The 15,822-nt window shown below is 43.3% G+C and overlaps 1 protein-coding gene across 1 annotated transcript; it reads left to right on the forward strand.

Moving 5' to 3' along the window:
- The first annotated feature begins 14,064 nt into the window (after nucleotides 1–14,064).
- Nucleotides 14,065–15,351, forward strand: LOC138352169 (putative uncharacterized protein ENSP00000383309). The gene has a single exon (XM_069304434.1). The coding sequence runs from the start codon at nucleotides 14,065–14,067 to the stop codon at nucleotides 15,349–15,351; it is 1,287 nt and encodes a 428-aa protein (XP_069160535.1).
- The last annotated feature ends 471 nt before the right edge of the window (nucleotides 15,352–15,822 follow it).

The following is a 15,822-nucleotide window of genomic DNA, read 5'->3' on the forward strand; positions in this document are numbered from 1 at the left end:
TTCTTTTTTGTTAGATAACAAGATAAAACAAATTATATAATTCTCGTTAGATAATAAGATAAAACAAATTATATAATTCTCGTTAGATAATAAGATAAAACAAATTATGTACAATATTTACACAGTATATATAAACTGGATAGAGAAGGCTAACATCTTAGTGATAGCAGTCTGGAATCACTGGGCTCAATGTGGTTGCTAGAACAATAATTAAACTCTTGAAGACATGCACTGTAAAAATACAAATAGCACAGTAAGCTTCTCAATGCATCTGAATAAGAATACAAACTTAGTTGAAAGGCGTATACAGTATACAATACTTTTTTTTTGAGATATATACAAGAGTTGTTACATTCTTGTACAGCCACTAGTACGCGTAGCGTTTCGGGCAGGTCCCTGGAATACGATCCCCGCCGCGAAGAATCGTTTTTTTCATCCAAGTACACATTTTACTATTGCGTTAAACAGAGGCTACAGTTAAGGAATTGCGCCCAGTAAATCCTCCCCGGCCAGGATACGAACCCATGACATAGCGCTCACGGAACGCCAGGCGAGTGTCTTACCACTACACCACGGAGACTGTAAACAGACATTATTCAGTGATAATGAAATACATGGGTTAGAGTTACCAAAATACCTTCAGGATGCACTTAATTATAAATTTTGCGAATGTCGACCTGTAATTCCTGCAGAGCACTATACAACTCTCACTGGAGATCAGGAACAGGTGAAACTGCATATGAGCCGGTTTCATCTGGGTTATTATTCTCGTTAGCATCTAGCCAATGGACATGTGGTGAGTGTACAGTTGAAACTAAAGGTCTAGACCTAAGATTATAAGTACTTGCATGGGGTAACTCATCTTCAAGTGGTCTGTCAACCACAGTAGATGGTATTCCACCAGAAGAATCTGTCTGGGTATAGTCATTGACATCTTCTACATCAGTCTCATCAGCAGTAATTTTAGCTAACTTCATGTGAACTAAATGTTCGTTTATGAACTCTCCTGTTATCAAATTCTTAAGTTTGTACTTATTACCCTTGATAAGCTCTATTAGTTTATATGGACCTAAAAATTTCTTACTTAATTTGTACATAGGACCAGACCTGTGTTGGTTAAGTGCCGTTACTTCAGACCCAACAGTTATCTTACTGGGTTTAGCTTGAGCATTCCATGCTCGGGTAAACTCTGCAGTTGCCTTGGACAAGTGTTCTCGTGTTGTCTTAAAGACACAGTCTCTGTGGTGTAGTGGTAAGACACTCGCCTGGCGTTCCATGAGCGCTTTAAATGTCATGGGTTCGTATCCTGGCTGGGGAGGATTTACTGGGTGCAAATCCTTAACTGTAGCCTCTGTTCAACTCAACAGTAAAATGTGTACTTGGTTGTAAAAACGATTCTTCGTGGGTGTCGTATTCCAGGGACCTGCCCGAAACGCTACGCGTACTAGTGGTTGTACAAGAATGTAACAACTCTTGTATATATCTAAAAAAAAAAAAAATCTCCCTAGATGCATTTGTCTACGCTCTACTTGAACAAAATCATCTATGTTATACACAGGAGCAGGGGTTACATTGATCAATTCATTATGAAGGATCTTATTTGTACCACAAAGAATAGCATGAAGACTGTTTGCTGTAGAAGCATAAATTGAAGAATTTATAACACACTGATTTAAGGGCATGAACTTATCCCAATTACTGTTATCAAAATTCAACATGACTCTCAAGGAATTTAACACTTTTCTATTAGTACGCTCTGTTAATCCATTACTAGCTGGGTGATATGGCATAATGCTACATTTTTTAATGTTATATAATTCACATAAACTAGTTAAGGCACTGTTACTGAACTCAGGACCATTATCTGAGAGAATAACTTTTGGTATTCTATATCTACAAATTATTTGACCATGGAATGCACTGGCTATAGTTTCTGTTGTTTTGTTCGGAATAGGAACTAGTTCACAAAAAATTGAAAAATTGTCAACCATTACGAGCAAGTGTTTGTTCCCTTATTCAGTTTCTGCAAAATTTGTCAACAAATCCATTGATACTCATTCCCAAGGAGCTTTAGTCGCTGGGAACACATTACTTGGATTAGGTCCCTCAAAGTGTTCTTTGTGCTGTAAGCAGGTCAAATGTCTATCAACATAATGAGCAATCTCTTTAACCCTTATGGGCCAAAAATACATCAATCAACCTTGTTGGAGTTTAAAATCCTTTCCTGGATGTGCACTTGCAGGAGCATCATGGATGATCTTTAATACAGCTGGAACTAAGACAGCTGGAACGACTAACTGACAACATTACCATAGGGTGTTCCTAGCTTTACTACTCTACACAGTAAATTGTCTAACATTACCAGTTCCTTCAATGGTACTGGGGGTTTGTGAATCCTACAAGTATCTTGCTTAGTCAAAAACTTAATGACAGGTGACCATATGCGATCTTGTCTTTGTTCAGTTTCTACCACTGTAGCATCTAATGCTGGGTGATTTAACTGGATTGCAGCTACATGTCGAGAAAATGCATCAGCTACAACATTTTGTTTTCTTGGAATATACCCAAATGAAGGATTAAATTCTTGAATTGAATATAAATATCTGGCAAATTTTCCAACAGGATTCTTATTCCTGAACAAAGAAATTAATGGTTGATGATCAATAAGAACATGCACTGGATAATTGTAAATTTTATCTCTGAAATGTTTAGAGCCCAAACAACTGCTAGAGCTTCACACTCTGGTGCACTATAATTTTTCTCTTCCTTAGACAATGTGCGGCTGGCATAAGCTATTGCGTGATCTCTGTGACCTTCAGTTTGAAGTAATGCAGCACCTAAGTCTTGGTCACTGCATCTGTGACCAATGTAAAAGGCTTATAAAAATCTGGGTACCTTAGAACAGGTGACAAGATTAATGCTTCTTTGAGTTTTCTGAAAGATTGTTCTTGGGCTTCTTCCCAAACAAAAGGTTCATCTTTTCTTTACAACTTATAAAGTGGTACGGCTATAGTGGAGAATCCAGCAATAAATGAGCGATAAAATCCTACAAGACGTGTGAACTGTCTCACGGCTTCTACAGTACGAGGCATTGAAAAATCACGGGGAGCAATCATTTTTTATTCAAATAAGGTAATACCTGAAGGAGTGACTGTATGACCTAAGAAATTAATCCTTTAAAAATGTGAATTTTGATAATTTTACTTTCAAGTTGGCTTCTGAGAGCTTTGTGAGTACTTTCTCAAGGTTCTGAAAGTGAGTCTGAACATCTTGCGACATGATTATGAGATCATTAAGATACACTAAAAGAGCACTACCCATTAATCTGCAGAATAGATTAGTCATGAGCCTTGAAAAGGTTATTGGGATGCTTCTCAAACCAAATGGCATTCTTTTGAAATGAAAATGACCATTAGGGGTACTAAAGGCTGTCAACTGCTTACTTTCCTCATCGAGTGAGATTTGCCAGAATCCCTGCAACAAATCTAATGTTGAAAATACTTTGTTTCGACCAATGCTTTGCAATAAGTCATTTAAGACTGGAAGCAGGAAACGGTCAGGTGTCGTTACTCTGTTAAGCTTCTGGTGGTTGATTACTGGTCTCCGTGTCTCATCTCGTTTTGGTACAAGAATCAATGGGAGTGTTCCATGGTGAATTGCTTGATTCAATTACATCATCCTGTATAATTCAATTACATTTCCTCTATAAGTCTGTCAGCTTGTGCTCTCTGAGAATGTGGTAAACGATATGCTGGAACATAAATTGGTGTTGTATCTTTTTCAATAGGAATTTTATGCGTGATGAGAGGAGTAAGACCTAACTTTTCTCCAGGACGAGTAATGACTTTTCTATACATATTTAATATTTCCAAAAGTTGATCCATGGAGTCATGGAAATCTGTAGGACTGAGGTATAGTGCTTGCACCTCTGGCGGAGAATCCCGTTCTCCTGGTGTGAGTGCACACACAGTATGTTCCGCTGAGACATTGTCCACCACTCATACCGGTAATGAGCAATGGACAAAATCTACAACATGGGTGCCAGACTGGAGATGGATGTCGGCATTACTTGTGTTTGCAATGTACAATGTATCAGTACCATCCTGCACTGTGTGCCAGGAGGGTTCAACAAACGTACCATTCACTTTACATGTTTCACTATCTGCAATGACATCCGAACACTCAGGAACTCCTTGAATCTTAACTCTTACTCTTGTGAGAAAATGAGAGTGTAGCAGTGTCAGTAGCTGTGGATCTACTGACTTCAGTGATGGAAGCTGCCAAGCGAGCAAGATGATGAGAATCTGTTAGGGCGTCCCCCCATTCAGAAAGTCTCGATACTCATTCTCTTGAGCAACTACGCCACTATAATGCTTCACTTGAGTACCTGTTTTCTCGGGTATGCTACTGCGACAAGAATCTGATAACTGAATGCTAGCAAGTTGGCTTTTGACATAATGAATGTAATCTTTCTTGTTGAAACTCATGACCCATCTGATGCATACTGCAAAGTGGTATGGTATGATCCTTGACAGTAATGATCCAACGATGGAGAAACAATACAACATTCTCATCAATCATGGTGCATAAACCTTTAGAGAATGTCACCAGGAAAATGGGTACTATCAACAACTTTGCATGTTATGGACAACGTGATGTCATTTAACTTGAGTAGAAGGTCAATTTCTCCTTCATCTGTCACTTTGTTTCCTGATACACCCTTCAGAAAAGGTATGGGTGATTTTCTTACTGTGATGGAATCCTTACATGAATTATCTCTAAGAGCTGCAGGCTTAACAATATATATTTTAGCATCTGTATCAATAAAGACTTTCAGTATTCTACCATGTACTAGGGCTGAGACTAGTGACCATCATAAAAAATTGTACAGTTTACTGCTTGCGATTTATATTGCTTAGGTTGTCTCGTCTGAGACAAATTCACTCTGGTTTCGTCAACATCTGAAACTGGATAATATCAGTGTCCTCTTCTGTCAAATGATCAAATCTGTTTTGGGTAACTACTGAATACACACGGCGGGCACTAGTGTTTACTATCTTAAATTTGTTAAAGAGGCGCTTTGGAAGTTACCCGACGACGTGACATGAACACATTCATCTCAAGGGTTCTGTGACCTGGTTTGGTATTTTCACTGGGTTATGTAGTTACGTAAGTTCTGTGACCTGGTTTGGTATTTTCACTGGGTTATGTAGTTACGTAAATATTTATGCTGTCTAGAACGCTGTGCACTTTGCAAAGACTGACCATGGGAACTACGAGGTGAAGATGATCTTTGCCGAGCTTTACAATCTGCTGTATGGTGACCTGCTTGTCTATGATACTTGCAATATGGCAAACTAGAATTTGTAAAATAATGTGAAGTCTGAGAAAATTGTCTAGGGGATAATGGTCTAGATGAGTACCAAGATTCTTTAGCTAGGTGGTTAGTCTTACCACAATGCCAACATGAGGGAGTGGTTGATCGTGAAATATAGTGTCGTAGCAACTTACGAGTAAAAGAATTTGACTGCAGGCTACGACCATTAGTGCGGTTCTGTGACAAAACATTTTGGGAATATGTGGAAAGAGGGCGCTTAGAGCTTGTTACTGTATTTACAGTATCTGATGAAGGCAACAACTGAGCATTACGAGGAGCTAATTTAACTGCTTCCAAATTTATGGCCTCAAACACTTGACCAATTTCGTGTTTAGGTCCAAAATTTTGTTGCTCCAGGATAGGATAGGTTTAGTATGCTCTGGGGCATAATGCATTAAAGTCTCAAATGCAATCATTTTAGCCATTTCTTCTGGAGTCAGTGATTTGTTACCATCTACCCATGATGAACTCAACATACCAGTTACTAAAGAATATAAACAATGATCTAGACGGCTAGTAAATGCATTAAATGATTCACCAGGTTGCAGGGTGGTATTGACAATTTTCTTGACTAATCTATATGGGTCAAGGTCTCCTTTATTTACAAAGCGACGGCGAAAGAAGTTCTTAAATTCTGGCCATGACTGTAGGCTAACAATGGCTTTCTCATCAACTACGAAACGTACATCACCTTTGGTGGTATCCAGAGTTGACCTTGCAATTGCCAAATATTCAACGTCAAAAGGCTCTGAGAACCGAGTTCCGGCCTTGGCTTAGACCTTACAAATCCATGATTCCAACACACGAGAATCTCCAGTAAAAAGTGGAATAGTCTTCTCCTGTACGGAGCGCTGAACATTGGTCCCAGCAACTCTGAAGGAGTCGCAATAGTGTCAGGCATGGTCACTAATATAGTATGTGCATAGAAATGCAAATATAATTAGGCACATAAGGCATAGAAAGGTTATATACAAAAATATCAACTCAAAATATTAAATTAGCTCAAGTAAAGAAATACATGAATAAAAAGGATTTAAATTGTAGTATGGAAGACAAAATACATATGAATTAATTATGCAATCTGATATGCACATGACTTGAATCTGGAGTTATGTTAATTAATTGGATCAGGCAAAACATAGTAAATTTGATCATAAAACTGAAAAATGTAAATGTAAATTTCATGAAAATAATTAAACAAGTATTTAACTCTCAACATGTAGTACAATATGATACTTAATAATGAATTAAATGTAGAAAAATATACACAAACAAATTAACATGTAATGCAGAACATGCAGCAACAAGGCATCAAGAATTTAAAACAAATTAACTTCATGTAAAGTGTAAATAAAATACACTGTGGAAAGAATTTAAAATTACTCTGCAATGTTATAGCAACTGCTGCAATTAGCTTATACTAAAATGATAAAATACTATAAACACAAATACTGAAACATTTAATATAAAATGCTGAGAGAAAACTTCAGATGAAGGTTTGGGGAAAATATATAAAAATTGTCTATAATGCACTTCCAACTGCTGAAAAAAACAATTATTATTTCTACTTAATGCACTGCAACAGAATGTACTTGGAATCACTTAGCATATCACTAATGAACAATGGAAACTGTTGCACCAAACACCACAAAATAAACTGAGTGAGGAATGGACAGCCAATTCCTCTTATCAAGTCACTGCTGGAAAGAATATTTGATATACTGGGTTATTTCCTTATTAAATCACAATTATTGTATAGCACAATGAGTACCAGCTATAGTTTACTAAGCTCAGGGGTGTGGTATACTCAGAACAATTGTGGCCAACATGAGGAACTATGAGGTGAGGTAAGCGGCGGCGTTGTGTTTACATCTGGCCAAGAAGGGAGGACTCCTGGTGGTGGTTTCCTGAAGTCATGAACTTCAGGAAACTGAAGTCACGGACTGCTGTGACGTCATGGGAGAGCGACCACGATGATACCACAGATGAAGAGTACAGATGAATGTTGAAATGTGGACAGATATTCTGTCCAGTGTGCAGTACAGTGCAGAAGGTGCTGAAGTTGACACTTGACGGTGATGACAGTAGCTAGGGAGCACCAACGACAATCATCTGGCCGAGCAGGCTGAAGCCTCACTGGACATTTGAAATTCAAATTGGGTGGCGGCTGAGGGGAGCTGGTCTCTTCCTTCTCCTTGAATGATGTAATGTTCTTGGTGGAAAATAACTGGCTTACTTGGAGACGTTGAGCTAGTGCAATAGTTGATGGTAGGACCCTGGACTGGTATGAATATCGATGAGAAACAAATGTAGCTGTGGTAGGTGGCTTGAGGTTTCTGTGGCGTCGTGGGAGGCACATGGGGTAGAGGTTCTGGTTGAAAACTATCCCACCGCTGCCACCAGTATTGCGTATGTATTTACGTACGTAGCTTAGCTTAGCATTTTATAAGCACTACAATCACCTTGTGTGGTTGATTGTTCAATAAATCCTTTAATTATATGTTTAACAAATCTCTCACCCTGTCCATGGAAAACAGAAGAAAATGTATATATGCTGGTTAGCATTGTACATTTGTGGCCACGTCTGTGGTAGAAAATAATAATAATAATAATAATAATAATAAAAACAGTATTGCGACCCCTGTTCTCTCTTCTGTAGTATCGAGTCATTTTGTGTAGATCCTGCTTAGGGTCTTGGAGTAACACATAGGTAGTACTTCTTGGCTTTATTAGTTGTGGTAGAATAAATATCCAGCTCACCAAGGTCCAAGGAGTCCTGCCTCTCGCTAGGTCTTGGAGGAACTGACTCGCTTAATAGAAAGGAGGCTCCTGTGCGCTCTGAGGAATGACGTCATGAGGCTCACTGGCAACCGGATTGACTACTCACCAACCGACATAGAATTTAAAGGCTAACAGATGAGAGCGGGGCGGCCAAGCTGTGTGTGTGTACTCACCTATTTGTGTCTGCAAGATCGAGCATTGACTCTTGGATCCCGCCTTTCGAGCATCGGTTGTTAACAGAAATGACTATAGTCCTATTTCCCTATCATACCTAGTTTTAAAATTATGAATAGTATTTGCTTCCACAACCTGTTCCCCAAGAGCATTCCATTTTCCCACTACTCTCACACTAAAAAAAAACTTCCTAACATCCCTGTGACTCATCTGAGTTTCAAGCTTCCATCCATGTCCCCTCGTTCTGTTACTATTCCGTGTGGAATAGTAACATTTCGTCTATGTCCACTCTGTCAATCTCCCTGAGTATTTTATATGTTCCTATCATGTCCCCCATCTCCCTTCTTCTTTCTAGTGCCGTAAGGCACAGTTTCTTTAGGCGCTCCTCACACCCCATCCCTCGTAACTCTGAGACGAGTCTCATTGGAAACCAATGAACCTTTTCCAGTTTCCTTATATGCTTCTTCAGATGGGGACTCCATGATGAGGCAGTATACTCTAAGACTGGCCTCACGTAGGCAGTGTAAAGCATTCTAAAAGCCTCCTTACTTAGGTTTCTGACTGATGCTCTAACTTTTGCCAGTGTAGAGTACGCTGCTGTCGTTATCCTATTTATATGTGCTTCAGGAGATAGATTAGGTGTTACGTCCACGCCCAGGTCTTTTTCTCATGTTGTCACAGGTAGGCAGTTCCCCTTCATCCTTTGGTCTCCTATCACCAGGTCCCATTTCCATAAATTTACATTTGCTTGTGTTGAACTCTAGTAGCCATTTCTCTGACCATCTCTGCAACCTGTTCAGGTCCTCTTGGAGGATTCTGCAATCCTCATCTGTCACAACTCTTCTCATCAACTTTGCATCTTCCACGAACATCGACATGTAGGACTCTACTCCTGTAAACATGTCGTTAACATATACAAGAAATAGAATTGGTCCCAGCACCGATCCTTGTGGTACTCCATTCGTTACTATTCGCCAGTTCGACTTCTCACCCTTTACTGTAGTTCTTTGACTCTTTCCTGGTAGGTAGTTCCGTATCCATGCTAGGACCTTTCCTCCCACCCCCATCTGCCTCTCGAGTTTGAACAGCAGTCTCATGTGCAGCACTGTATCAGAGGCTTTTTGGCAGTCCAGAAATATGCAGTTTGCCCAACCATCTCTGTCCCGTCTTATTCTCGTTATTTTATCATAGAATTCCAAAAGGTTTGTTAGGCATGATATCCCTTTCCAGAACCCATGTTGATGTTTGTTCACAAACCTAATGTTCTCCAGGTGTGCAACCAGTCGTAGCCTAATTATTCTTTCCAGTATTTTACAGGGGATGCTTGTCAGTGATACTGGTCAATAGTTAAGTGCCTCCTCGCTATTGCCTTTCTTGAAAATCGTTACGACATTTGCCTTCTTCCAGCAACTGGGCAATTTTCCCGACATAAGTGACTCATTAAAGATCATTGCCAGAGGCACGCTGAGGGCCTGCGCTGCTTCTTTTAGTATCCACGTTGATACTTTGTCTGGTCCAACCGCTTTATTTGCATCCAGTGTTGTCAACTGTTTCATTACCTCCCCTGTCACCTCTATATCTTATAGTCTTTCATCTAGGGAAATCCTTTCTAACAATGGGAGCTGCTCAGGCTCGGTAGTGAACACTCCAATGAAACGTGCATTCAGTACCTCACAGATTTCCTTGTCACCTTCAGTATATGCCCCCTCTGTTTTCCTTAGTCTTGTCACTTGGTCGTTCACTGACATTTTCCTTCTTATATGGCTGTGTAGTAATTTAGGTTGCTTTTTCGCTTTGATAGCAATATCGTTCTCATAGTCCCTTTTCGATGTTCGTCTTATGTTAATGTAATCGTTCCTAGCTCTGTTGCATCTGATGCTGTTGTCCTCTGTCCTTTGTCTTCTGTACTTCCTCCACTCCCACCTGCTGGCCATTTTTGTTTCCTGACACTGTCTATTAAACCATGGGTTATTATATTCCCTCTTATTTTTCCCCCTTTAATGTTGATATAAATCTCTCTTCGGCCCCTGGCATTTCCGTATGACTAGGTCCATCATATCTTGGACTGTTTTTCCTCTAATTTCTTCCTCCCACTGCACTTCTCCCAGATAGTCCCTTATCCTCTTATAGTCCCCTTTCCTGTAGTCAACTCTCCTTTCCCAGACCTCTTGTCCCATGGTCACAAGTTTGAATTCCATCATGTAGTCAAAGACTAGGACACAATGGTCGCTGGCCCCTAGAGGTATTTCATGCTCCAAAATCTCGATGTCTTCTACGTTCTGGGTGAAAATTAGGTCTAATAGGCTCGGTGCATCTCCTCCTCTTTCCCTTGTGTCTTCCTTCTCAAGTTGTGTTAGGAAATTCCTGTCTATTACATCTACTAACTTTGCTCCCCATGTTTCGTCCCCTCCATGGGGATTCCTTGATTCCCAGTTTATCTCTCCATGATTTAGGTCCCTCATGATCAGCAGCTTCGATCTCATTCTGTGGGCTAATGTTGCTGCCTTTTGCAGTTCATCTATACATGCATTGTTGTTGTCATCATACTCCTGCCTGGGTCTTCTACTGTTTGGAGGGGAATTGTAGATTACCAAGATCACAATCTTCCTCCCTTCTGCTGTCATGAAGGGAGGAAAGTATGAAGTATGAAGTATGAAGCACAAGTATGAAGCTTGTGCTCTCATTGGTATCCCGATTTCCCAGGTGTTCAAACTTCCATTTCAGGGGATGTTCATGGGATGAGGGGGTCCTTGGAATGTGGGATGAAGCAGATGGATTTGAATGCAGGGAGGTCAGAGGGGTCAGGGGAGGTGTTGGGGAGATAAGCAGGGGCAGGGAGGGCTGATTTGGGGAGGGAGTGACCGGAGAAGCAGTTGTGAGCCGGTTAGCACGGGGTGGGGGCATAGCAAGACTGGGGTGTGTAACTACACTCAAATGGGAAGAGTTGTATCGTTGAGGTTTGCTCGCCCTGTGGGCTATCTGTTCCTCTTTTGTCATGAATCTGTCAATATACACATAGTAATAGTTTTCGCTACCTCTGAGTAAGTGTTTGTGATGCAGTATGTAATCCACTGCCTCTTTATTATTGAACTGTACAAGGACAGGTCGTTTCTTGTCGCAGTTGTATGGCCCAATGCGTCGGTGGTCTTGCACCTCATTTCCTGCCATCTGGGCTCTGATATCTCTCAAGATCCCCTGTAGCTTAAGATCTTCAATCTCCATCCTTTCCTGCTTCAATAGTGCCTTGACTTCAAGCAATCCATGGATTATGATTGTCCTCTTTCTCAGTGCAGGGTCATTCTGGTCGCTTCCCTCCTCCCCCCGTGGCTGACCCCCACCCCTCTCACACTCGCTACTTCATCCACCACTACTCCCCCCCCCCCTGCCAAGCTTCCGTTATTCCTGCCAAATTCATTTGTAAGCCTAGTTATTTCTCCTTTCCCTTCTATCCTGCTCTACCTGATTTCCTCTTGAATATAATCCTATAATCCATAAACTCTCGTTTGTGTCTTTGAACCTCGTCCTGTATCTTGTTAAAGATTTCACTTTTAATCCCCTGGATTTAATCCTCTTTTAATCCCCTGGTTTGGATAGATCATCTATCCAAACATCCCTCTTCCCTACAAATTTCCCAATCATCTCCACAAACTTATCCTCTTCTTCAATAATAATACTGCTGGACCTAGACGCCCTTCCTGACCTAGTCATTGCTATAATCCAACCTTACCCCACAGGGGTTCCAAGTAACCTTTCCGACCTTCCTAACACAATAGGTGAGTATTCACTCACCTATTGTGAGTGAATCCATCACCGTCACTCCAAGCGTCTCCCCACGAGGTGTTGGGAGGGTTGCTGCCGGGGGAGAGGTCACGGTCACAGGTCTGCTCCACTCTGCACACTGCCATAGTGCTTCAACAACTATTTTCAATTACGCTACTTATACTGTTTTTCTTCACTACCTTATGGCTTTAGTCAAAACCCAAGTTTTTTCTTTCACTTGTACACACTTTTCTACTTCGAAGTAATCTGATTACTCCTCCCACTCCACTTGTGACCCAAGAGCTCCCAACCCACGTCCATCCAACACAACAACTGACCTGTGTGTGGGAGGATGAGAGCTGGGCGGCCAAGGTGTGTGTGTGTGTGTGTGTGTGTGTGTGTGTGTGTGTGTGTGTGTGTGTGTGTGTGTGTGTGTGTGTGTGTGTGTGTGTGGGAGGATGAGAGCGGGGCACCCAAGGTGTGTGTGTGTGTGTGTGTGTGTGTGTGTGTGTGTGTGTGTGTGTGTGTGTGTGTGTGTGTGTGTGTGTGTGTGTGTGTGTGTGGGAGGATGAGAGTGGGGCGGACAAGCTGTTTGTGTGTGTGTGTGGGAGGATGAGAGTTGGGCGGCCAAGCTGTGTGGGAGGATGAGAGTTGGGCGGCCAAGCTGTGTGGGAGGATGAGAGTTGGGCGGCCAAGCTGTGTGGGAGGATGAGAGCGGGGCGGCGGCCAAGGAGTGTGTGTGAGCGCGCTCGCCTATTGGTCCTTGAAGGACATGATTTAGCTCCTGAGCCTCGCCTTTCAGTTGCAGTCCCCCTATTGCAACGACTTTCTACCCTCATACATCTTGTGATACATTCTCTTGGAACTATGGATTGAGTTTACCTCCACTACCCCTACCTTGCAGCTACCTTCTCCTTGCTGACTACTCCTACACTGCTGAAGTGCTACCTTCCGTCCTCACGACTCAGGTAAGTGTTTAGCACTACTCGTGTCCTCATCTGCTACTTCCTTACACATTTCGCTTTTGTCCACTTTATTAATGTGTCTAAGAATCGTATGTCACCTTCTCTCCCTCCAGGGAGGCGAGGTCCAGGTACCTCAGCCTCGCCTTGGTTGGGGATATCACGTCGAGGCGACATATTCAACTGCTGCTCTAACATAGTGCACAACACTCTGAAAGTTTCCTTCTTCACAGTCCTGAAGGCAAGACGAGTGTCCGCCAGGTGTTCACACACTTCAGTTTTGATCCTGTCCATGTTGGCCTCTGGTGATAGGTTTCGCGTTATGGCTATTCCCCGTTTGTCTAACTCATGCCTCTTTTATCCATCATCTCGAACTTTTTGGGCTCTTCAGCCCCAGTCCTAAATCCTTGCATTTGCATGGATTAAAGTCAAACAGCCACACACATGTAGCCCATCTCTCTAGTTTGACCAGAGCCTTCTGGAGCATCCTATAACCCTTTAGTGTTCTCCGTCTTACACCTCCCTTGTCCTGGCGTCAGTCAAGTGGCTCCGTCGTACCAATATATAGTATTGGAGCCCCAGTAACCCACTTTTTGTATTATTTTATAGTCTGGAATACAAGCTTAAATCAAACTTCAATATATCCAGGCCTAGTAGAGCACATATATGCACTGTAATTAGCCCTTAGATAGGTTAGGTTAGGTTTTATCAGCAATATATATATATATACAAACTTTTCCGGTTTGTCCAAATTCAGAACAACAATAGTATACTTTCTGGTGGTCCATCACGACATATTTGTGCTGTTGAACACAGCATTACTTTAAGTACTTTCATTCTAGGAGGCTGGACTGCTCAGGTTCCCTCAACATCAAGAAACTGTCGTACTAAAGTGCCTTTATCCTAACCCATCAGAGGTCCTAAAACAGAAAACGGAGTAGTGTCAATTTCGCGAGCCACTACTATTTTCTAGTACGACGGTTTTTGGTCTTAGGGAGAATGAACGTCAAAATGCGACGCACTATTAGGAGGACGGGTTGGCCTCAGACACCTGGTCATGGAGAGCACGGCTGGGACCCGCCTCTTGAAACTGGTCACGACTTGGACCTCACATCTTACTATATCGCAGCCCTTTCCTGGCACACACTTCCCAGACACAGCGTTCACACAACGGACGACGCAGCGTACACACCTCGGACGACGCAGCGTTCACACCTCGGACGACGCAGCGTTCACACAACGGACGACGCAGCGTACACACCTCGGACGACGCAGCGTTCACACCTCGGACGACGCAGCGTACACACCTCGGACGACGCAGCGTTCACACCTCGGACGACGCAGCGTACACACCTCGGACGACGCAGCGTTCACACAACGGACGACACAGCGTCCACACCTCGGACGACGCAGCGTTCACACCTCGGACGACGCAGCGTACACACCTCGGACGACGCAGCGTACACACCTCGGACGACGCAGCGTACACACCTCGGACGACGCAGCGTCCACACAACGGACGACGCAGCGTACACACCTCGGACGACGCAGCGTACACACCTCGGACGACGCAGCGTTCACACAACGGACGACGCAGCGTTCACACCTCGGACGACGCAGCGTACACACCTCGGACGACGCAGCGTTCACACCTCGGACGACGCAGCGTTCACACCTCGGACGACGCAGCGTACACACCTCGGACGACGCAGCGTCCACACCTCGGACGACGCAGCGTTCACACCTCGGACGACGCAGCGTTCACACAACGGACGACGCAGCGTTCACACCTCGGACGACGCAGCGTTCACACCTCGGACGACGCAGCGTACACACCTCGGACGACGCAGCGTACACACCTCGGACGACGCAGCGTCCACACCTCGGACGACGCAGCGTTCACACCTCGGACGACGCAGCGTTCACACCTCGGACGACGCAGCGTTCACACAACGGACGACGCAGCGTTCACACCTCGGACGACGCAGCGTTCACACCTCGGACGACGCAGCGTACACACCTCGGACGACGCAGCGTACACACCTCGGACGACGCAGCGTCCACACCTCGGACGACGCAGCGTTCACACCTTGGACGACGCAGCGTTCACACCTCGGACGACGCAGCGTACACACCTCGGACGACGCAGATGACTCAACTGGTCAGGAACTACTAAGGTCGTCTAAGCAACCTCGCCACTCAGGTTGTGGCGCCTCACGTCAGCAAACCCGTCAGTTGACCATAGCTCCTGGGCTCCCACACACCGCTGGACACCACATCCTTCCTCCGATGACTTGAGCTAACTGTCCCAGCATCAAATAGGCGAGAACAACCTATAGACACAAAACTCAGGCTGACAGAGGCTGCTTAAATTACGTGGTTCTCAGTTGGTAAACGACGTCCCTGGCCCAATCGTAGCCTCTTCTTGGACGACGTCTTGCATGGCCTCTCGCTGATTGGCTGTCACTCCCAGCGTCTTGTGCCATTACCATGACAACGTCGCACAGCATGCTTCCAGAACCTTCCAACGTCGTCAGTCGTGGGTGGGAATATGTGGGTGGGACTCATATGTGGAACTCCTCGGTTATATCAAGGTAACTCCTCAGTTATATCAAGGTAACTCCTCAGTTATATCAAGGTAATTCCTCAGTTATATCAAGGTAACTCCTCAGTTATATCAAGGTAACTCCTCAGTTATATCAAGGTAATTCCTCAGTTATATCAAGGTAATTCCTCACTTATATCAAGGTAATTCCTCAGTTATATTAA

This window comes from Procambarus clarkii, chromosome 52, assembly GCF_040958095.1.
Source record: "Procambarus clarkii isolate CNS0578487 chromosome 52, FALCON_Pclarkii_2.0, whole genome shotgun sequence".
In the NCBI taxonomy this organism is placed as follows: domain Eukaryota; kingdom Metazoa; phylum Arthropoda; class Malacostraca; order Decapoda; family Cambaridae; genus Procambarus; species Procambarus clarkii.